Source organism: Urocitellus parryii, chromosome 3 (assembly GCF_045843805.1).
Source record: "Urocitellus parryii isolate mUroPar1 chromosome 3, mUroPar1.hap1, whole genome shotgun sequence".
Lineage (NCBI taxonomy): Eukaryota > Metazoa > Chordata > Mammalia > Rodentia > Sciuridae > Urocitellus > Urocitellus parryii.
In genome coordinates this window covers 112,292,472-112,314,697 of record NC_135533.1, presented here as the reverse complement: position 1 = coordinate 112,314,697, position 22,226 = coordinate 112,292,472, and the positions used below count along the sequence as shown (strand labels likewise).

The following is a 22,226-nucleotide window of genomic DNA, read 5'->3' as shown; positions in this document are numbered from 1 at the left end:
GTATTTTATTTAGAGACAGGGTCTCCCTGAGTTGCTGAGGCTGGCTTTGAACTCATGATCCTCCTGCCTCAGCCTCCCAAGCTATTTCACAGACAGTCTTGCCACAACCCCCTGTTGGACAGGAGGCTGAGATGCCCTGGCCTCCCAGTTTTACCTAAAAGTAACATGGATACAATGAGCTTGACTAAGTGGCTCCCTTTGGAAGCTCAGTGTAGAGCATACTAGTCCATGGAATTTGTTCTTATGTTTATTGGACTTCCATAGCCCCACACAGTGTTCTAGACATTACCTATATAGGTGAAAGTGGACAAATTTCCTCCTTTCATTTGCTTCCCGATTAGTAGGGGAGACACAGAGACAACCAACATGCAAACGCACAATAAGGTCAATCCAGATTGTGATGTGATTCTGAGACTGACAGAGTGAGAAGTGGAGAGCCGCTGCCTTGAGCAAAGAACCCAAAGTCGAGGTTCCTGGAAGAAGGAGGGAGACACTGTACACAGCCTGTCCCACATCAGAGCTTACCACCTCCGCTCTAGCACATGATCTTCAGCACATCTGCTGCTTGAGGTGTGCTCTACTGCTTCCTGTCATTTCTGTCATTTTCAAACCCATCAAACAGCACTTTGCTACCATATTAGGTATTATCCTCTGCCAAGTAATGAAAGGAAGACACTTGAGACTTACAGAAAGTTAGCTACTTTATTTTAGGTATCTTGCTAAATATTATCTACTTGACTGTTTTGTGACAATTGCTTTTAAATTATCTAAAAGTTGCATAATATGCTGTGTGAGGTAAAAGGATATATATATATATATATATATCCATATATATATATATACACATATAGACATGTATAGATATATAGTTACAGATGTATACCTTAGTTTTACTAATAATTGCCTAAAACTTATATTTTGCCTAACAAGTCCAAAGCTTAATTTAAATCCAGTCTTGGTGTTTTGCTCTGAGTTCATATTATTCCTTCCAGACTTCTTTCTCTCCCAATGACTTTAAGAAGGGAAGGATTGTGGCCAGGGATGTAGCTCAGCAGTAGTGTGCCTTCCTAGCATGTAGGAAGCCCTGGGTTCCATCCTCAGCGCCACAAAAGGGTGGGGGTGGTAGAGGGGGAGAAAAGGGAAGGAAAGGATGAAGAAGAAAAAACGGATCAAAACCAAAATCAGTTTGGCTGTTGAGGCTTGTATCTTACACCCTGAACTAAATTATGTTGCAAGAATTTAAGTGATCATTACTAAATGATGTCACTGGCACTGGGGAAGGTCATTGTCACAGACCATGCAGATTGCCCAGTGCATCGAACTCAAGTTCACATGAAAATCTGGAAACTAGACCAGCAAAGTGTCCTCTCGACCCTTGACAGATGCTTTGGGGAAGATGAGGTAGTGTTTGAGCTCCTTGAAGGAAGATGAGAGCCCAAGACAGTCATGATGGATTAGAGAACATTCTCCTTAGACTTTAGCTGAGGTGTCCATGAGCATTGGCAAGGCGGGGGTGCCCAGGGGTGCACTTTACCTCTGCAACACATTTTCACCCAAGTGACCTGAAACTAGAGGAGAAATAACACTGTCGTAGGTAGAACAGTTGTCTACGTCTAATATTCAGCAGTGATTCTTGACCCACATATGGTCTTTTGGGCTGGGCCAGTGAGAGGCAGAGACAGTCTGACTCTGGAGTCTCCTCATTCATTTCCATTCCTAAAAGTGGAATATTTTCCAGAGAGCGGGTTTTATGCAAGCGCTCAACCACTGAGCTACAGCCCCAGTCCTATTTTTAACAGCCAGAAGAAGTGTGTTCATTTTTCAGAAATGGTAGGACTATGTAGCTGGAGCACACAGTGCCTGGAGGCAAATGGGGGGATGGTGGAGGTCAGGTGGACTGAATTCAAACTAAGCTGAGTCTTGAACATCACATGAGGAGTCCAGACTATCCTCTAAAGGACTAGAGGATAACTCTGGGCATTATGTACAGGATGAAATGGCAAACAAATAGAGACAGTGAAACTTATGCAACACGGGTTTCTCTGCTCACACGGTGGTGGTTCCACAAACCTACCTGGGTCTAGGAGAAACTTGAGAATGTAAATAGGATGGTGGAAAAGCACAGTGGACAGTGCAGGTGAGGCAGCACCACCTCATGCATTCATTTAGCACAGGTCTGTCAGTTAGCTTTTGCTGCTAACGAACTGCCCTTCAAACTTAATATTCCAAAAAACACTTTTTTTGCGGCTTGTGATTTGGTCGAGCAGCTCTGGCCTGGCCAGCATGGGTGACGTCTGTAGTCAGTTGTTGGTTCAGCTGGGCCTGAATGGGATAAGATGGCACCACTCCTGTTTAGAGCTTCACCTGGGACAGCTGTGCCTCTAATGCCCCAGTTAGACTAGCCTAAGCTTCTTCACATGGAGATCTCCAGGCCCAAAGCATGAGTACTTTCCAAGCCCCTGCTTGGGTTCTATCTGTTCATGTCCATTGGCCAACACAAGTCACATGCTCAAGCCCGGCTTCAAGAGGAGGAAATAAACTCATTCCTTGCTAGGAGGAACCACAAAACATTGTGGCCATTTTCTTCAGTTTACTCCAGGGGATATGGTAGGAGGAGATACTTGATTCTTTAGGTTCATCGTGTAACTTCCAGTTGAGCCTGGAAAGATGGAAGATCATAGGAGAGCATCTTCAATTTTGAAGACTTTTGTACTTTTGGAGATTATTTCGGTTCACCAAATGAAAGCAGAAGTGTAAAGTCAGTGCAGTACAAAACAGTACCATTCACATCCATCACACTGCACTAAAGCAATTACTATAAAAACAGATAAAATGCAGGTTAGACTTCCATTCTGAGTCCCTTTGCTCAGAACAGTATTGTCTGATTTGCAGCAGTCAGTACCTTAGTGCCATTACTCATTGAAGTAAAGATCAAGTAGTAATCATAGCTATTATGAATTGTGGCACTTGCCATATGTCCAGACTATGCTAAGCACCTTACAACTATGAACTGTTTAATGCCATTAACAACCCTTTAAAGAATCATCACTATCCCAGTTCTACAGATAAAGAACCAGGATCATATATTAAGTGATTTCCCCCAAGGCTTCTATTTAGTATATGATAGAATCAGAAATAAAAATTTTGGTCAGGCCACTGAGCTCTCCTGACAGTGGGCAGCAAGTGTACACACACAACTGATCATCCTTGTCTTGATGAAGTATTCTCTTGTATATGCTGACCTAGGATCTGCCTGCTTCCCAGAGGCCAGGTGGGTTCTGCACTACTGGCCAAACTTACCCATTCATCCAGATTTATTGAGTAATTAAAGTACTATTGTAGATATCAGAAGGCAGTATTATCTTCTCAGTCTGGATAATTTTTTTAAAAATTGGCTTTAGAATTTTCCTATAATAACTAAAATTAATGTTATATACATGATAAAGGATTATTATAGATTTGCTTTTGAAGACAATAATGGGAAAAGAATAGTTGTGGATTCTCCTCCAGCCATGGTGCTTTTTAAAAAATATCTTTGTTGAAAAGATAAGTAATAGTATAAAGTATAGAGATTGGTAGTTTGACCTGTACACACACACACACACACACACACACACATACACACACAAAAAAAAACCATCACTATAATCAAGGTGAAGATCTATCATTCCCCAAAAGTTCCCTCTGTTCCCCTTGGTCATCCCTCTCTCCTGTCCTTTCCAGTCCCCAGAAATTACTGATCTGCTTTTTCCTAATATGTATTGGTTTGCATTTTATGGAATTTTATAGGAATGGGATCATACAATATGTATCTTTAATCTGGCTTTCACTCAGCAAAATTATTTTAAGAGTCATCCATTTTGGTGGTGTAGTAATCCATTCCTTTTTATGACTTTTTAAGTCTTAAATAAAAAGAGAAAATGCTGCTTTTTTTACTCCAAACTTGTGCCAGAACTACTGAAGTTATTTACAAATTGTCCATTAACCAAGCAATGGCAGTGATGAGTTAATCTATAACTTGGTCTGCTAGCTGTTAATGTGACCCCCAGCCTCTTGACTGTCAGACCCTGATTCTAGACACACTATCTCTTCAGGTGGAAATTGAAGTACGGCTGAGGGCCTTGAGGAAGCCGTTGTTTCTGAGTCTTGGTCCTTACCCATCATTGCAACTCGATGTAGCATGTGCTTGTGGTGGCATGTGGCTGTGTGTGGCTGTGTGACCAGCAGACTGGCAGGAGCTAAGTTCCCCATTAAAACCTCTGGCTTTCAGTCTTATGATTTTGAGTTATGCAAAAGCCCCAGTCCCATTAGAAGCATTCAGTATGTTGGTGAAATTATTGTTGTTATCAAAGTACTCACTTTAAGATTTATTAAGTGAACTTAGTTGGTACATTTGAAATTATTTTCATGTATTCTCTTTTCAAGATTCCATCTCCCTTCTGATCTAACTTACACCCATCTGCTACCAAGTCCTTTATAGTCAACCTTTCTTTAACAAATTGGTTTTTAAGAAATTCCTTACTAAGAGATATGGCTTCATATCTCTTAGTAATGTTTTAGTGGTGATTGTTTAATACACAAAATGGCAACATTTTTTACTAACACACTAGTATATTTTAAAGTTATTTTTGGGAAAACTAACATTGAATTCCTCTAAATTCTGATCCCCCACCGGCCCTTGCCAAACAAAAACTTGGACACTGCAAGACTTAATAGAGTATAAAAAGTAGAGGCTCAGGGTTGACAGGAAGCAGTTGGCTCTGAGCGCCCTCCCCTGCTGACCTCAGGAAAGTCGCAGTCTCCTTTGCAAATCTCAGGTGTGGGTTAGTTGTACTTTCCATCCCATAGCAGGGCTAAGAAGCCCTTAACCCATGCAGATGTACCATAGTCAGGATCACCAAGAGACCCCCTGTGTCCCTCTGCATGAGGACTGCAGGGATTCTTCCCTTGCTCCCAGGACAGGAGAAGCAGGAACTCCTCAGGGTTCCGCATATGCTCCTGGGATGGCAGAAGCAGGCTTAGTCTCCTTAGGGTGCTTCACATGTCCCAGAATGAGAAAAGCAGGCTCAGTCTCCTGAGGTGTGCCACACTGGCCCTTGGGGCCAGGAAGGGGAAGCCAACTCAGTTATGCCATGTGAGACCATCTGGCCAAAACTCATCCTCAAAGGGAGTGGTTTGCGGTCCTCCATCTGGATTTGGCTTACAGTGCTTTCACGTGTCCCAGCTACCTGGAGGGTATGTAGTTTTTATTTGTTTAGCCTCAAAATGATGCCAGCCAGTCCTGTGTGCTTGCCTTCTTGAGCCACCATTGGCATATTCTGCAATTACCTGCTTGTTTGGGGGGTTACATAAAACACATAGGTGTAGCTCTGTCTACTTACCCACAGACCAGACAGCCAAACCCTTGGATGTAAAACAAACCTTAAGCACCTGGATCCCAACCCAGCTCTCTTCCTGTTCTCTTCAGACTTCCCCAACAGGAAGGGCTCTGAGTAATTGATAGAGATTATCCCTGACTCCCTTAATGTAACCTTTTTACTCTTTTACTGGGATTAAGCTGTTCCTTTGCAAGATGTCCTTTCCTTAATGACACAGTCATTTACCTATTATTGACAAAAGGAAGTGATTGGCCTAGCTCCACCTTTCTGTGGCCTGTAGTCCCCTTAGTCACCTTCATTATAATGCTTTTAAAGATGTTGGCTATTTTTTTTTTCAATCCTCAGTGCTGTTAACCGCTCTCACACTATAGTCCGCCTTCCTGTAACAAAGCTTGCCTGTGTGTTGTGGGTGGGAGTGTTGGTATTGAGGAGATGTTTAGTTTGTGAGCGGGGGCTCGAGGGCGGCATGCCTGCACTGGAGGAGACCCTTCACAGCGTGACCAGCTGAGACCTTGTAGAAAGTGGAGACACAGGCCCTGAAGTACCTCCTTCCTCCTTTCCCCCCTTTCTTCTTGCTGTCCTGCAGTTCCTCTCCTTCAGGACTGTGCTTGTAGGATCCCTTCTGTAGCTACTTGTGTTCCATGGAAGGAACATTTAAATCTTTTAGAACTGTTAGATACCTAATATTGGTTGAATTAGTGAATCCTGGAAAAGACAGTTGGCTAAAGTAAAGCATTTTGCCTGGATACACAGAGCAGCAGGACCAGGCCTTGGGTAAGAGTTCAGGACTCCTTCCAGGGAAGGTAAAATTTCAGTTAGTGATCCAAAACCACAGGGACTGCTTGGATGCGCTGGATGGAAACTAGCTGTGGGCATGCTGACTGCTACCGAGAGAAAGGGTGGGCGCTGACATGTTGGCCTTGGGAGTGGACTATCATATGAAGCCATCATGCACCCCAGAGTTGCCCTTGCAGACCTCTCCCTCCGTGCCACTTGGTGTGACTGCAGGTTGTGCTGCTTCCACCAGCATGCCATGTGTCCAGCTCCTGGCCAGCCCTCTCTTCTCTCCTTTCAGGCTGCTTGGCCTCCATGAAACCCTTCCTTACCACACCAGCCATATCACTCCACCCAAGTTCCTCCATCCCAGACTGTGTTGAGCATCTTTGAGGTGGCCCCACACAATTGATCCATTTGTCGCCTTGTTGGTCTAGCTCTATTTCTTTAACCCACAGATGGCCTGCCTCCCACTGCTTTGCAGCCCAGACAGAGGCATCAATGGGACCGTGAACTTAGGAGCAGGAAGTACTAGTGAAGATTGTTGCTGCTGTACCCCTGACGCGTGGTAGCATGTCTGGGAGCATCTTTTTCCCCCAATTCGTGTCAATTCTTTTTTTGTGTGTGTGTCAGTTATTGGGCTGAGGAAGGCCAGTGTGGTGCCTATTCTGCTCTCTCCTTCCCCTACCATCATCACTGCTATTGTGAAGGCTATTAATAAATAGAAGGCCAGGACTAAAATGCATTTGGAAAAAAACAAGAGTGTACTTATGAAAAGACCTTCACCTTTTAGCCTTTAGAAGTATGATCATGACATCATTTCTTTGAATTAGACCCTAAAATATGACTTTTGTAGTTTAACTCATATTGTTTTATAGCCTATCCCATAACCTCAGCTGCTATAGCCAGTAGCCCTCTCCACACCTGTGCCCCATCACTAAAAATGCTCCTAATGACAAAAGTGTCATGACTTATTTCAGAGAAGTGTGTATTAGTTGGGTGGTTGACACAAGTTCTGTGACTTAAGAAGTTCAGCTCAGAGTGTATTTGAGAGCTTAATTCAAGAAGGCATGTGTTTTTTGAAAGAGTAATGAGTCTTAAACTTGAAAATTATGTCCTTGAGATTCTCATCTTTCCCAATTTTTATCAACCTGTTATGACAGAAGACCCTTCTGAAACTTGCATTCTGTCCTACTAGTAGATACAGGCCCCTGAGCCAGGGGTCATCTGTGAGTCTCAGACCTTGCCCTGTTTAGACTAAAATAGTTGCTCTTGTGCCCACATTTGTGTCCTCCTGGCATCAGTTCCAGGTGCTATGCCAGCAGTTGGTGACCACAGAATGCCTGGGATAGTAAATGTCCATGAGGCCTTTCATTGGGAAGGGCCTAGCCTTCTACTCTTGGAAGAAAGGGGTTTCTTTCTCCCCAGATATGACAAAAAAAAAAAAAAAAAAAAACTCAGTTGTTTATTGACTTGGAAGCACATTTTCTCTTTTACAGCGCTGTCCTCAAGTCTGAGTTAGAATAGCATAAGCGGGTTTCTTGAAAATATAGCTGAGAAAGGAATTTGACCATTCTAGGAGGAAAGGAACAAGAGTTAAGAAGTTCACTCCCAGCCCACTACCTCTTCCTCTCCAACCCCCATAAGGTCTTGGTCTTGTGGTTATGTACCTTGGTTGCACCTAAGAATTGACTTGATCTGAGGATCTCTCAAACCTACGGAGGCCAGGTGCACCTCCAGCCAGCTCCCCTCGCTCATCTCCGTGGGGGATTATATTCAACAGTGCCCCGCCCCCAGGGTCAGCCACTGAGCATCCTGTGCCTGACTTGTGCCATGGCAAAATTTCTTGCCCTACACTGTGATGTCCCTGTGTGTATGTGAAACCTTCAAAGATAGAGTCATTATCGTGAATGCCTGCCCGCTTTGCAAATATTCTGGGCCTGCAAGAGGGATCAGAGGATGCCTCTTCTCTTTTTCCTGGAGAGGAATCCTGTATCTATATAATCCAGAGAAGGGCACATGCAAAAAGTATGTGCTGTGTTCAAAGGAGGGAGTTGTATATACTGATGATTCCCAGGGATTTACTAGGTGCCAGGTGTCTTCTCAGTCAGCTCTCCCACAAGGAATCTGATTAGCATCATCCCCATTGCACAGAAAGGGAAATGAAGCAGATAAAGATCATCAGGTGCTCACAGTGGGGGAGTTGGTTAGGCAAACTAGGATTTCAGACCAAGCAGTGCGAAGTGGCAGCTCCTCTCTGTCTGTGGCAGTGCTAAAAAAAAAAAAAAAAAAAAAAGATTGGGTTGTCCAGCCTGACCTTCAGGCTGTGTTACTCTTCAAGGCCACCTTGGTGGGGTGTCATCGAACCTATTGCACCCAGATAAGAATAGCGGGCCGAGAGCCTTGTGACTGCCCTTCCCTAGAGAAAGGGATTTGGTTCTGTTTTTATAAATGATCTTGGTATAGGGCTTTAAAATAATGAAATAGTATCATTCTTAAGTTCTACAAAGTCAGATAAAGGGGTATCAACACAATGTTGTACAGAGGTGACTTTCGAAGCCACTTAAATAGATGTTAAAAAGTGTACAGAGCTGGGCTGGAGTGGTAGCTTAGTGATAGAGCGCTTGCCTCACTCGTGTGAGTTACTGGATTTAATCCTCAGCACCACGTAAAAATAATAAATAAATAAAACAAAGGTATTGTGTGCATCTACAACTAAAAAAAATTTAAATTAAAAGAAAAAAGTATACAGGGTAAAGACTGTGTGAGCTGGCGTGGGCCAGTGCAGTGTCTGCAGTGGCAGGGGTTTGACCGTCTACAGTGGCAATGGTATGACCCCTTCTAATGAAAAAGCTTCTGACTAAGTAGACATGCTTTCAAGCTGCTAACCAGTACAAATTTGCAGCCTACCCCCTTCCAGGTAAGGCTAGATGTGATGCAGTGTGGTAGGCAACTAGGGAAAAATGATTCTCGTGTTGACTATTTAGTGGCATGACATTTGTAAAGGAAGTGTGGGAAAGAAGGGAGTCCATCTGAGTTGGGATGAGAGCTATCTGGAATTCCTTGTGAACTGGGAAGGTCAGTGTTTATACAAGCTAGTAATTGAACACTTGGAGGTTCAGCATTCATTCATGCTCACATATGCACACATCACCATGCTTGACTTTAGAAACCCTGGAGTCAAGATGAGTATTTCTCTGGCCTGGATTATAGAAGGGGCTTAGGTCAAATGTCAGCTCTCTACTTTGTGGCTGAGTGCCCAAGGGCAAGTTGCGTAATCTTGGAGTCTCCAGCTATAAAATGGGGCCAGCACCACCTCTCTTGCAGAGTTGCTGTTCAGATTCAGTACTGTCTGAAAGCACTGAATGTGCTTTCCTTTCTTTTGGGGGGGGGGTGTGGGTACCAGGGATTGAACTCAGGGGCTCTCCATCACTGAGCCCCATCCCCAGCCTTATTCTATATTTAAAGACAGGGTCTCACTGAGATGCTTAGCACCTTGATTTTGCTGAGGCTGGCTTTGAACTCCTGCCTCAGCCTCCGGAACCACTGGGATGACGGGCATAAGCCACCGCACCCAGCTAGGTGCTTTCATTTCTTACTCCCCCTTCTTATAGTCTCATGCTTTGGGCCCATACCCCACCCTGCCCTTTATGAGGCAAGGGGTGGGGCATACTTTAAGGCCAAGTTTCTGGCCACAAGGTAAAGAGTCCAAAGGGAAGCCACTTCTGACCATTCCCAAGGATCCCTCAATTCCCCAATATGACCCTGTTTTGCGGGTTTCCAGCCCTTGTGAGCCTGCTTTTCTAGGACTGTCCTCCTGGGGGCAGACTGGATGGCAGCTACTGTTCTTCCCAAGGAGAGAGCTTGGTTTTGGAGGCTGGAGTGATCCACCAGCACCTGTTTGAGGCCCCTCCAAGTTGGCTACCTGAACTGCTTTGGTGAGGGGCTCCAAAGAACGAGAGAGAATCTCACTTGAAACTTAACCTTTGAGGTTTTTGTGGAGGTGTATGTGTCTAGGGCAGGATATGTTGTACTTGATGGTTTGTTAACCTGTGTCTTAAGCCCCATAGATGTCTCAGGCATGCACATTTTTATTCAGATTGCTTTCCTCTTAATAAAAATAACAAAATTGCATAAGCAAAATAATCCTGCTTTGTACATCAGTTTACCACCTGATTCAGGAATGCTGTAATGACTTCCTTTGCCTCATCCTGAATATTGCTAGAGTGTTAGTTGGATAGCCCCTGAGCTACATCTGTCCAGCCGTATCAGGGTGTACCATGGACATTCACCTCGGAGGATCACTGCAATTTCAGGATGCATGAATGTTTTCTACCCTCTTGAATTTTGAAATTAATTGGAAAACTTTTAGAACAATATTGCTACCACATCAAACTCATCTCTGAGGGGCCCAGGCATGGTTATTTTTTCAGCTCCTTCCCGCCACTGCCTCCTCCGTGGGCCAAGGTTAAGAACCAAGACCACTGCAGCAAGAAGCCCAGCCCTCAAGGGGGCCTGTCTTCATCTGGGAAGAACTGCTGTGGAGTGTGCAGATTTGCAGGCCCCATTGTTCCTTGTTAAGCCTGATTTTGCCACCTAATTAACATTTGTTTACATTAGTTAGTTGCCACATGTATAGAAGGCAGAGGTCCTTTGTGAAGTTTCTAGTTACTGTTTGGCTTGAAGTGGGACTTTGGGGAGCTCAACCTAAGGTAGTTGTTTCCAAAAGTTTCTCTTCCAGGCTCTGTAGCCATTTTTTCCATGACATCCTTCACCCAGCAGTATCAGTGGAACTGGAGGGTGTGAACAGGTTCCCCCGGGTTTTTGGTGCTCCTTGTCAGGTGTTAAAATAAAGAGGATCATTGTGTTTCTTGGAACTGATCTGAAAGTCTGTGTTTAAGATTAAGATCTAGGGAAGTGCATTTCCGTTTGACACCCAGTAGTTTCTGATTATGGAAAGAGTACCAACCTGTACTGGTGACACAGCTGTGGACTCTAGCCTTCCTGTCCACTCCTTTAATTAGGAGAGATTAAGTGGGGGGGGGGCTACATATTTTGAGAAAAACCCACCTTGTTTAAACTCAGGCAGCCTTAACCACTAACTTAACCACTGAATGCTCGCTGTTATATGTCTCCTAAATAGATCAGCATAATCTTAACTAGGACTTAAAATGCATCATCTTCGTTCCGGAGCTCAGAACCTGCAGCCGATGGGAGCCTTTGGAGGCTTAATGACTTTAATTATGGTGAGAAATATCTTCTCCCTGTGGGGAGAAATGCCGCCAGCCAGGAGGGTATTTTCTGGGCGAGAAGGCCGGATAGCAGCCCGCCCCAAAGGCCAGCCCTCTGGGTAGGCGGTGGGAGCCTGGGGAAGCTAGGCTTGGGAAGAGGAGGGACTCTGAGAGCACCCACCCCCCCCATACCAACGGAGGTGGAGAGGGAGGAGGTGGAGAGGGAGGAGGGACCTGGGGGCAGATCTCAAGGGGGGGTGGTGTTGGCCGCAGGGCCTCTGAGTTCTGAGCTGTTTGTGGCTTCAGTGCTTTGATCTCCTGCCAGGGAAACCTGGAAGGTCAGGCCGGGCTACAGCCAAGCCCTGGAGCGAGGAGCCCGTGGAACGGGCAGCAGTGCAGTAACACCCACTCCTGGGGGAAGTGACCCTACCCAGTTGCCCAGGCCTCCCGCCCTATCCTCCTTTACCTTGGGGCCCTTTTGTGTGTTAGACTCTTAAGCAGTGAATTGGGAACTCCAGGTCCTGAAAGTAAACTAGCCAAATTCTCTACAAGTTTGACTTGATAAAATTATATGCCTTCTCTGTCCTTTAAAAGAAACCAGGTTATTTTTGTTGAGCTGTGTGCCCCCTACCCCATATGAATTACTCAAAAGCGCAGGCGATCCCCCTGGTGCCTGATTTACCACACACACCCCCTTTCTCACACTGTCGCCCTCCCCCTTGGCACCAGGTTTTTCTCACCAGTTACCCCTGTGCTCTGGTGTGTGACCTCATTTCCTATGGAATGAAAGGTTTCTGTTGGAAAACAGGGCCCTTGGTAAGACAGGCTTTGCGAGCCCCCTTGACTGGCTCGAGCGTCCCATGTCATACAGTGACTCATGCTTCAGGGAACAGCAGCTGACCAGAATGTGCAAGAGGCTGGTGCCTGGGTGGTCACTGCTAAGTGAAGAACTAGGGGAGGAGGGAAGGAAAAAGCGAGGAATGAGGGTTTAAAATCCACTTAGTGGCCTCCAGAAGGAGGAGCATAAAAGGATCCAGTAAGCCTGGCTGTTTGGACTGGGTAGGACCCGCCAAGAAAGACCTGTGGGTGTTGGGCGTGGCCAGTCCCCAGGCTGGCTAGTTGGTCTCTCACCCCTCCCTGACCACAGAAGCAGGCCCCACCACAGCAACATAAACAGGGCTTGTTATTGCTGCCCTGCTTTTCTGTAGGCTCAGGCCTTAGGTGGACATGTCTCTTAAGCCAGTGCTTTGGTCTCTGATTACCCCAAATTAGGCCACCATTGAGTTGAGAACTTTGAAGCTGTAAAATCTTCTACCAGTACAACCAGAGAGCCATGCTCCAGATCTTCGAATCTGGTAGGGAGGGCAGACTCAAGTCCCACTCTCCTCTCATTTTGGAGGATGGACTCCATCAATCTTCTAGGCCAAAGGAAAGCCTAGTTTCTCTAGTGATAATGGGTGGAAGCTCTAAAAGCATGTGTCTGGTACATTCCGTCCTGTAGACATGTCCAAGGGTGGTCTTTGGCTGGCTTTTCTTAGGTGAAAACACTGAGGGGAAGAACAGACTCGATGCCTGCACACAGTTTTGTGCAGAGGCTGTTTTCTGAGAGCTTTGATATCCAGAGAAGAGCACGCACAGACACCTAGGGCCTGAAAAAGATCCACAGCAAGGCAGAGACAAAGTGTCTACCTAGTAGGTAGCAGTCTACAAGTTTGACTTGAGGCCTTGTGCAGTGGCACACACCTATAATCCCAGCGCTCAGAAGGCTGAGGCAGAAGGATCATGAGTTCAAAGCCAGCCTCAGCAATTGAGTGAGGCCCTAAATAACTCAGTTGGATCCTTTCTTTAAATAAAATACCAAAAAGGGATGGGGATGTGGCTCAGTGTCTAAGTGCCCCTAGGTTCAATCCCTGGGATCAAAAAAAAAGAAAGAAAGAAAGGAAAGAAAAGTTTGACTTGATAAAATCATATGCTTTGTATGTCCTTAAAAGAAACCAGTTTATTTTTGTTAAGCTGTGTGTGCCCGCCGCCTCAGGGGCCCAAGAGCGCAGGTGATTCCTGCTAATAAAATAACCGATCAGCAAATAGAGAGCAGAAGATTTTGTGGCTACTAAGAAGTCAACTCCTGAAGTGCAAGCAATATCCACTTCAAGAAGACGTGGTAGAGAATGATCTTTCTTGACCCAAGAGTCACAGCAGCCTAGAGGAGACCAGGCAGTCCGCGCCACAGTCGGTGCTGTACACAGCAGGGCCCAGGTGTTTGACGCCAAACTGTCTGGCAAAAGTTGGTCCTCTTTAAAAGTTGGTCTATCAGCAAGATTTTTTGGTCATTTACCCAGTGTCAGGCCCTTTGTTGAATTCTGGGAATTGAGCAGGAAAGAAGTCTGACACAAAGGTTGCCCTCTAGTGAGGGAAGCATTTGAAGTAAATAATTACAGTGTGATGTCATAAGTGCTGCAGTGGAGCCCCGAGAGAGGCTCCGGGGAACCCCACTGCCCTGGCCAAGGAGAGTTAGAAGAGGTAAAGAGGAATCCATGGGGCGGTGGTGTGAGCATTAGTGAAAAGCCCCTGGGGGTTCAGAGAACGAATGATGGAGTTCCAGCCCCCTCGAGGCTGGAAATTGGAGTGTTGAGTTCGGAAACAATGAGCAGCCAGGAGATGAGATCCTTCCCTAGGAGCAGTACAGAAATGGGAGAGTAGGCAGGTCACCTCCATGATTTAGAAAGCCTCTGCTGTGCTGGGGGAGGGTGGGCTGGAGCCCCCATGGCAACATGTGATCGACTCACAAGGTGACAGGGTGGCAGCAGTGGGGATGGGAAACAATGGATGAATTGAGAAGACAGTATAACTGGGTAAGCAGATGTGTATACTGATGCGGGCAGAGGACAGGGAGGGCACAGGCACCTCCTGAGGAAGAAACTAAAGTTGAAGGAAAGGAAAGGTTGTAGGAGGGACAGTACAAGCCTATGGCAAGACCCCTTACACCCACATTGGCCTGAGTAGGAGATGACTCAGATGTCCAGGACAGTGTGCTCTGCTCTGGAAACAGCTGCACAAGTAACTTGGGGATCCAAGCTGAAACAGAAGGCTGATTGCCAAGTCATGGGAACCAAGCCCTGGGACTCTGGTGCCATTCTGAATTCTCTACAATCCTGTCTCTGCCCCTTGGGGCAAGCTGCTGAATGTAAGTCTGCCTGAGGAGAGCCTCAGTGAATGCGCACACGGTCAAACAGCAAGATCTCCTCACCCAAGACAGCAGCAAGTATGTTATGGCAGACACTTCTACAAGGTCCTGGCTGGTATCTTCCTTAGAATTTCTTGGGATGATTTGGGCCTCTTGACCGATGAACTGTGTAGTTGGATGTTTTCATACCAATTCCATCTCATATAAATTGTAGGTGTGTATATTAAAATGTAGATCCTCCATCATGACCCAACATCCTCTACTTGTGAGAGTGGGAGAGAAATAAGAGACGATACCCCTTGTGCATAAGCATACCACCTGCCATGGAGCATTGGTCCCAAAGCCTACTTCATGGAAGAGAGGGTGTTCACAGACATTGCTGGAAAAGGGATTTTGTGTCCAAAAGTTTGGGATGCTGGATAGATAGGAGCCTCGAGAACATTAATATCAGAGGCAGCATTTCCCTAAGGACACTAATGAGGAAAAACTGCTATGGAGACATGAGATAAGTGATCCTATGTTCTTGATTTGATGCCTATTTGTTCTTGGTACTAAACACTGACTCTCCCTGGCGAACTTCCAGCCTCTTCAGAGAGGTCTCTGCTGGCCCCAGAGGCAGAAGACATGCTCTATGGAGACAGAGGTTTGTCACTGCTTGCTGTTCACTGCTGGACCTTTCCCCAGGGGCTAGCACACATAGTAACTGGTTAATAACTACTGTTGAACAACTAAATTAATAAGTGGTAATATAAAAGAATTAAACTCCTTTCCCACCTACTGTGTTAATTAGTTGAGTATGGACCATGCCCAGGGCAATCTGCTTTGTTAGGCTTTATGGGGTATACAAACATGGTCTGCAAGATCTACTTCCTAGCTTCTAGGAGTCTCTGTTAGGCTCCAAGGGTGTGCTGGGCACTCAAGCAGGGTGTTTGGAGATAGGATATCTATACCCTTTTCCCTCAGCAGGACCACTCGGAGCTATTTTAAGGGCAAATGCCACCAAACTAATTACAATATGGATACAGCTCTGTTCATACTAAGAGAAAAAGTAGATATCCCTGTGTGCCCTTGTCAGAGGGACAGTCATTAAATAAGCTTCGACACAACCGAGTTATATGTGTAGCTGCTAAGAATGAACATTTTCCTACATCAATGCCTATAATATTGTTGAGAAAATTATTGAGGTAAAGAATAAATAGCAGACATGGAGCAGCGCACATCCAATTTATTTATTTATTTATTTATTTTTTTTTTTTAGAGAGAGTGAGAGAGGAGAGAGAGAGAGAGAGAGAGAGAATTTTTAATATTTATTTTTTAGTTCTCGGCAGACACAACATCTTTGTTGGTATGTGGTGCTGAGGATCGAACCCGGGCCGCACGCATGCCAGGCGAGCGCGCTACCGCTTGAGCCACATCCCCAGCCCATCATCCAATTTATTTTGAAGTACTTTTTGCTGTGTGTACGTAATACATGTACATTTTTTTCTTAATTTTACTCTTTTTCTTTAAATATTTATTTTTTAGTTGTAGTTGGACACAATACCTTTATTTCACTTATTTATTTTTATGTGGTGCTAAAGATCGAACCCAGGGTCCCGCACATGCGAGGTGAGCACTCTACCACTGAGCCACAACCCCAGCCCCCTTAATTTTATTCTTACTAATGCATGGGTTAAAGGAGAACATGGAAGGATGTAAACCACAGTATTATATTTAAAAGCTACCACAAGAAGGGTGATAGCAGTGCTGGGGATATAGCTCAGTGGTAGAGCACTTGCCTATGATGCATGTGGATCCTGGGTTCTACGCCCTGACTTGCACAGGGGGAGGAAAAAAAAATAAGATTTTTAATGACTCATTGAAAGCTTATGATAAGTATTTAGAAAAAGTGAAATGCAAAAAAAAAAAAAAAAAAAAGCTTGTTTGGAGCCCCTATATGTGGAACTTTCCAAAAGAGCCCATGTCATCTCTGAGAATCCAAGCTTCCTTGGTTATCCTATGATTAGGAATTTGGGACAAAAGAGATTTTCTATCATCATTTGGATTAAGATTATCTTCTGTCTGGTTTCCCACAATGAGAGTTTAGGCATTGGGGACACCACACCCAAGTGTTTGGCAAAGGAATAGGCAAACAGGAGACTCCAGGGAGCACGGATTCTATGGGTCCAAGCCCCAAACCAGTCTGAGTGTAACTATACATGGTGGGAAGGGGGACATGAGATCTATTCCTGATTGGAATTTCTTTTTTTCCTTTTCTTTTTTGGGGTGTGGGGGTACTAGGGATTGAACTTGGGGGTACTGAACCACATCCCCAGCCCCTATTTTGTATTTTATTTCGAGATAGAGTATCGCTGAGTTGCTCAGCATTTTACTGTTGCTGAGGCTGGCTTTGAACTCATGATCCTCCTGCCTCAGCCTCCCCTAAGTAGGATTTCTGAGCAGTGCTGGCCTCTAGACTCTATGTTTATGAGAAAGGTCATGGGACCTTTCTAATCAGAATACCCTTGGCATTGGGACACTATAGACCTCCTGACGGGAAACCACATCCATGGTCGGGGAACACTTTTTTTTTTTTTTAATGGCAATCAAGAGTATGATCCCATCTGGCTGTCTTTCAGTTTTAATAAATGTTAATTGAGTTACCATAGGAACAATAAGTGCCAACCACAGTAGGCCCCCCTCTTGTAAGGGTTCAAATTTTATGCTTTTCAAAATGGATCTGTGTGCAGATATTGCCATTTGCTGTCAGTGGCTGCAGACGTTGTCTACCTTGGGTTCTGCAACCCTGGAAAGGGTAAATAAGGACCAGGACAACCTTTTATTTAGCATTCTGCCTGCTGGGCTTCCAGTCACCTGCTGACAGGTGGGGCCTGCAGTGAGGATCAAAGCAGCATAGGTGATAAAGGATTTGAAGATTCCCTCTGTGGGAAGGGTATACAGAGGTCATCAAGGCAAGAACTCTTCTTGTGCCTGCCAAAATGTCACACCTTTTTTCTGCTGTCACAGCCTTCTCTTACTCTCCCTTCCACTCCAGTCTCTGCAGTTTTTAGGGGTAACTGCCTTCTGGACCAGCGAACAGTGACCTTAATCTAGCCATATCCACACAGGCTGCATCCTTTCTTTCAAGTAGCCTCGAGAGTTTTGGACACTGAGTGTGTGGCACTGTGGAGACTGGGTTTGTAGTAGTCACAATATGGACAATCTCCCAACTAGGGTTAGGTTTATTTTGAAATAATATCCTGGCTCAAGATTGACTTGGTAAAATGGGAGATGCTCTAAGGTATGAAGATCGACTCAAGAAATTTGCCTCATCAAGTTTTTTAACTAAAAATGAACAAAGGGAAAGTGTGACCAAGAAGTATTGTGTACTTTTTAAATTTGCTTTGGGGAAATTATAATAAAGAATACTTTTTTTAAGTATGGGTTATTCACAGCCTATTTTAAATCCTAAGCTGGCTCTTGACAGGCAGGTTTCCAGTAGGGTTCTGAGCTAACTCCCTTCCTGTCCAGTCCTGGTACATGCAGGAAATATAAACTTTTTTTTTTTAATTTTTAATATTTATTTTTTAGTTCTCGGCGGACACAACATCTTTGTTGGTATGTGGTGTTGAGGATCGAACCCGGGCCGCACGCATGCCAGGCGAGCGCGATACCGCTTGAGCCACATCCCCAGCCCCATAAACGTTTTAATAGTCTGCATTAAATATAACTTTAAAAGTAAACTATGAGAATTAAGTATTTTCTAAAACATGGCGTTTGTCCTTGGCTCCTGTGTATGAGCTGGTTGAGCTGTATCTGAAATCGGGCTGTAAGTGGAATGGAAGCACCTTATTTGCCACCCACCCTCTTCACTGTTCAAACTAGGCTCCAAACTAGGAAATTGATGCTACCTTGCCTTATATTTTCTTAATTCTGCCACCCATGTCCTCTTGCTGGAGGACATGACACTGCTGTTCTGAGTTACTCTGGATTCTCTGTTGAATGGCCAAGACTGAGAACTCAAAGGGACCCTGGTTATAATTACATGGGCATCCACCTCCTTTGACAGACAAGGAAACTGAGACATGCTGAAAGAGATTCTGTAACTTGCTTGGGAATAGCCCCCAGTATTGATTCACTCCTGATTTCTAGTGCAGAACTCCATTGTAAAACAGGGTGGGGTGGACCAGACCAGAGGCAAGACTTTTAATATATTCCACCTCAATTTTTTAAAGAAGAGCTGGGTGCAGTGGCACATACATGTAATTCTGGCTATTTGGGAGGCTGAGACAGGAAGATTACAAGTTTGAGGGTAGCCTGGACAATTTAGTGAGACCCTGTCTCAAAAAAACGGGGGATATAGCTCAATGGTAAAGCACTCCTGAGTTCAGTCCCGGTACTGCAAAAAATAAAAAAAAAAAAAAGAGAGAGAGAGTCTCCTGCAGAACAGAGACAGATTCTGCAGCACAGCAACTAGGTTGCCAGAGCTTCTTAAACTGCTGAAGAACATGCCTTGCCCAGGAGAACCACTGAAGAGATTTTTGGTCCTGCTTTTTGGTACCAAGTGCAGTAAATTGGTTTAAAAGCTGTGGGATGAGGCTGCCCTCTAGTGGTCCAGTGGAGTCATTAGACTAGCCACGTCAATATAGAGCCATTATTCCTATGGAAGGAATTCAGATTTTATTCTTTCTCAAGCACTCGGGCCTTTGGTGCCTGTATTGACCTCTGAACACTTTCCATCACTTGCCTGTCTAATAGCATATAGCAGTCTTGTTTTTGTTTTGTTTTTCCCCCACATTTTTTTAGAGGAGTCACTTCCTTAACAAGATTCAGACTCCTAAAAGTAAAAGTCTTATAGTCTACTTCTTCCACAGCTTCTGCCCTGTTGTCCACTTGGCTGGATGTGAAATTAGAAGGTTCATTGGGATGGAAAGGAATCCTTTCCCCACTACCACACCCCCCTTCAAAAAAAGAATCCCTTCACTTCTCATTTGTTTCTGAACCTTCTAATCTCATCGCTCTGATCTGTAGTTCCCTAAGTAGTTGAATCATACGAATCCCTCAGAAAGCTTATAGAACTCAGTTTCCTGGGCCTGACTCCAGCCCTGCTGAATCAGTCTCTGTGGTTTGAGCCAGGAAATCTGCTTTACAAACTTCCCAAGTGGTTTTTGATGTGCAGCCAGGTTTGGCAGCCAACTGCTCTAAATCCCCATGTACAATTATTTCTCATAGCTTCCCCCCAACACAGTGTCTCCAGAGGTCTTCAGCTTGTGTCACTGATTAAAAGTGACCATTCTGAGATTCATTCAGAAATAATCAACATGCTGTTCCAACTAGGTGACGTGGGAGGAAAGAAAAGGACCACAGAGATGGACCAAAGGTGTTTGCCTTGGTTGCTGAAGGCTCAGTGTTCACCAGAGGAAACACTGATATCAGTGTGTCTGTTGATCTACAGTTCGTTGTTAATGTTAGGGGTGGTTGAGGAGCCAGGCTTATCAAGTACCCAGTTACCTGTAAGTCACCTGGTTCTTAGGATATGCGTACCAAGTAGGTGGCATTGTCCCATTTTAGAGATGAGAGAGTTGAAGTTTAAGAAAGCTGAGTAACTTGCTCAGAGCCACACAAGTTGGTTATTGTCAGTCTGCTTTCACATGCAGGCCTAATGTCCAAGGTCAGCATTGGTGAGGTCAGAGGACCAGAGTTGCCAACCTGTTCTTTTTCCCTTTGCCAGGCCAAGCGAGCAGTGCAGCGGGGAGCTACTGCAGTCATCTTTGATGTGTCTGAAAACCCAGAAGCCATCGACCAGGTAAACTCGCGCCACACCAACCCTGAAATCTCCCTGAGAGAGGCACTTCCTTTAGTGAACTTGTCTGCTGAAGTAAGTTGTCTGCATTTGGACATCCTACCTGGGGGAGGCGTATTGAGAGGGGTGAAGAGCCAGGGAGTTGGGGTGCAAAACATTTTCAAAGACTCCTCTGGGCCGGCAGCCTAGCTAGCCCATCTTACAACAACCATCAGCCTTAGCGGCCCTTTTGGGGACCCCGAGGCTGTCTTGCCTCACGATTTCAAGGATTTCCAGATACAGATTTCCAGCCCCTTTCTCTTGCTATTTTATTTTTATTGAGCCCAGGGCCCTGCACAGGCTAAGCAAGCTCTCTTCCACTGAGCTGTGTCCTTAGTCCTCTCTTCTTAAAGTCAGCCCATCTTCTAACGAGGGCTCTCTGCTTCTCAGCTAAACCAAGGCTCAGAAGACCCACTCAAAAGACCAGTGGTGTACGTGAAGGGCGCCGATGCTCTCAAGCTGATGAACATTGTTAACAAGCAGAAAGTGGCCCGAGCAAGGATCCAACACCGCCCTCCTCGAGTGAGTGTCCACACATGACTTGTCGGCTGCTCTCTGTATCTTTGTTTCCTTTGGGCTGATGCTTTCATTCCTGTTGTTTCTTTAAAATACCGGCATACCCCAGGCTCCTGCAAGTCAAGATCAGCTCTAGGATGCCAGGAAAATATTTCACCCATCTTCCTTTTCAAGAAGTTGAAAAAACTTACCAGAAATAGATGGCTTGTGCTAAGAAAATTGTGCTCTCCCTGCCTGGTATTCCCTCTCATCCTTCCTTCTCTCTCTCTCACATGGCGCCTGCCTCTGGGAGCCACGGGAAGGAGAATGAAGGTGGAATGCCCAGCACTTGGGTTCCTGTGTCGCCCTCCTTTCATTTGACCCAGACACTAGAGAAAAGGCCTGTATGTCCTTTTTTCCATGGGGTAAATTACCTTCTTCAAATTCCCCAACTCAAGCCCAGCGTGGTGGCACACGTCTGTCATCCCAGCAGCTTGGGAGGCTGAGCCAGGAGGATCACCAGTTCAAAGCCAGCCTCAACAAAAGGGAGGCCCTAAGCAACTCAGTGAGACCCTGTCTCTAAATAAAATACAAAATAGGGCTGGGGATGTGGCTCAGTGGTTGAGGGCCCCTGAGTTCAGTCCTCAGTACCCCCCACCCATCCCCCAAAAAAAACACAAACTCCCTGACTCACAGATGAGTCTGGGAAAGATAAGCTTCCGACTGGGCTTGACTTACACAGCATTTAGTCTTCTCTTCAGTGTGTTGAAGAGACACTAATGGCTATTAACGCTGGCCTGGCATGTTTTGTACAACCTCAGGCTGAAGGATAATAGGAGCCTGGGGCTAGTACCCCGGGTTTCTTCCTCACACGTGGGATGATACGTACAATATCCTGTTAGGACAACTGTGCTCTCCTTGGTTAAATGTATGTCCGAGGTGAGGTGGCTTCAAGCGGTTGGGGAGTGTGCCGTGAGGAAAAGGTTAGAACTAAAACTAGAGGGAATTTGCAGAACTGACTTGCTGGCTTCTTTTTAAAGGAAAAAAGAATGCTTTGGTAAATATGACTCATTGTAGTGGAAGCTGATATTTGTGGAAGCAGCATACAATTTTCTGAGTTGTTGTAAACCGTTAATTATATGGTTAGTAATCACTGTTCCCTCAAAACATGACACTCACTCCTTTGTCCTCTAAATGTGATTATTTGTATTTATTTGGAAGAGCTTTTCTTAATGGTTACATCAAACTTTGCACTATTCCAGTGGTACCAGGCTTAACGAATAGAGTTCACTTGGCTATGGGGAGGCCTGAGGGCTACAGGCCTCCCCCAGCCACACTGAGTG

General features: G+C 45.2%; 1 protein-coding gene across 2 annotated transcripts in view; it reads left to right on the top strand.

Annotated features, from left to right (window-relative positions):
* The window catches only part of Znrf3 (zinc and ring finger 3), a 145,799-nt gene that overhangs the window by 115,675 nt on the left and 7,898 nt on the right, over positions 1-22,226 (top strand). For both annotated transcript variants that reach the window (XM_077796812.1, XM_077796811.1), the window contains exons 3-4: positions 20,278-20,352; positions 20,779-20,910. In XM_077796812.1, the coding sequence (XP_077652938.1) occupies positions 20,278-20,352; positions 20,779-20,910 (207 nt within the window). The remainder of the gene's footprint in view (positions 1-20,277; positions 20,353-20,778; positions 20,911-22,226) is intronic.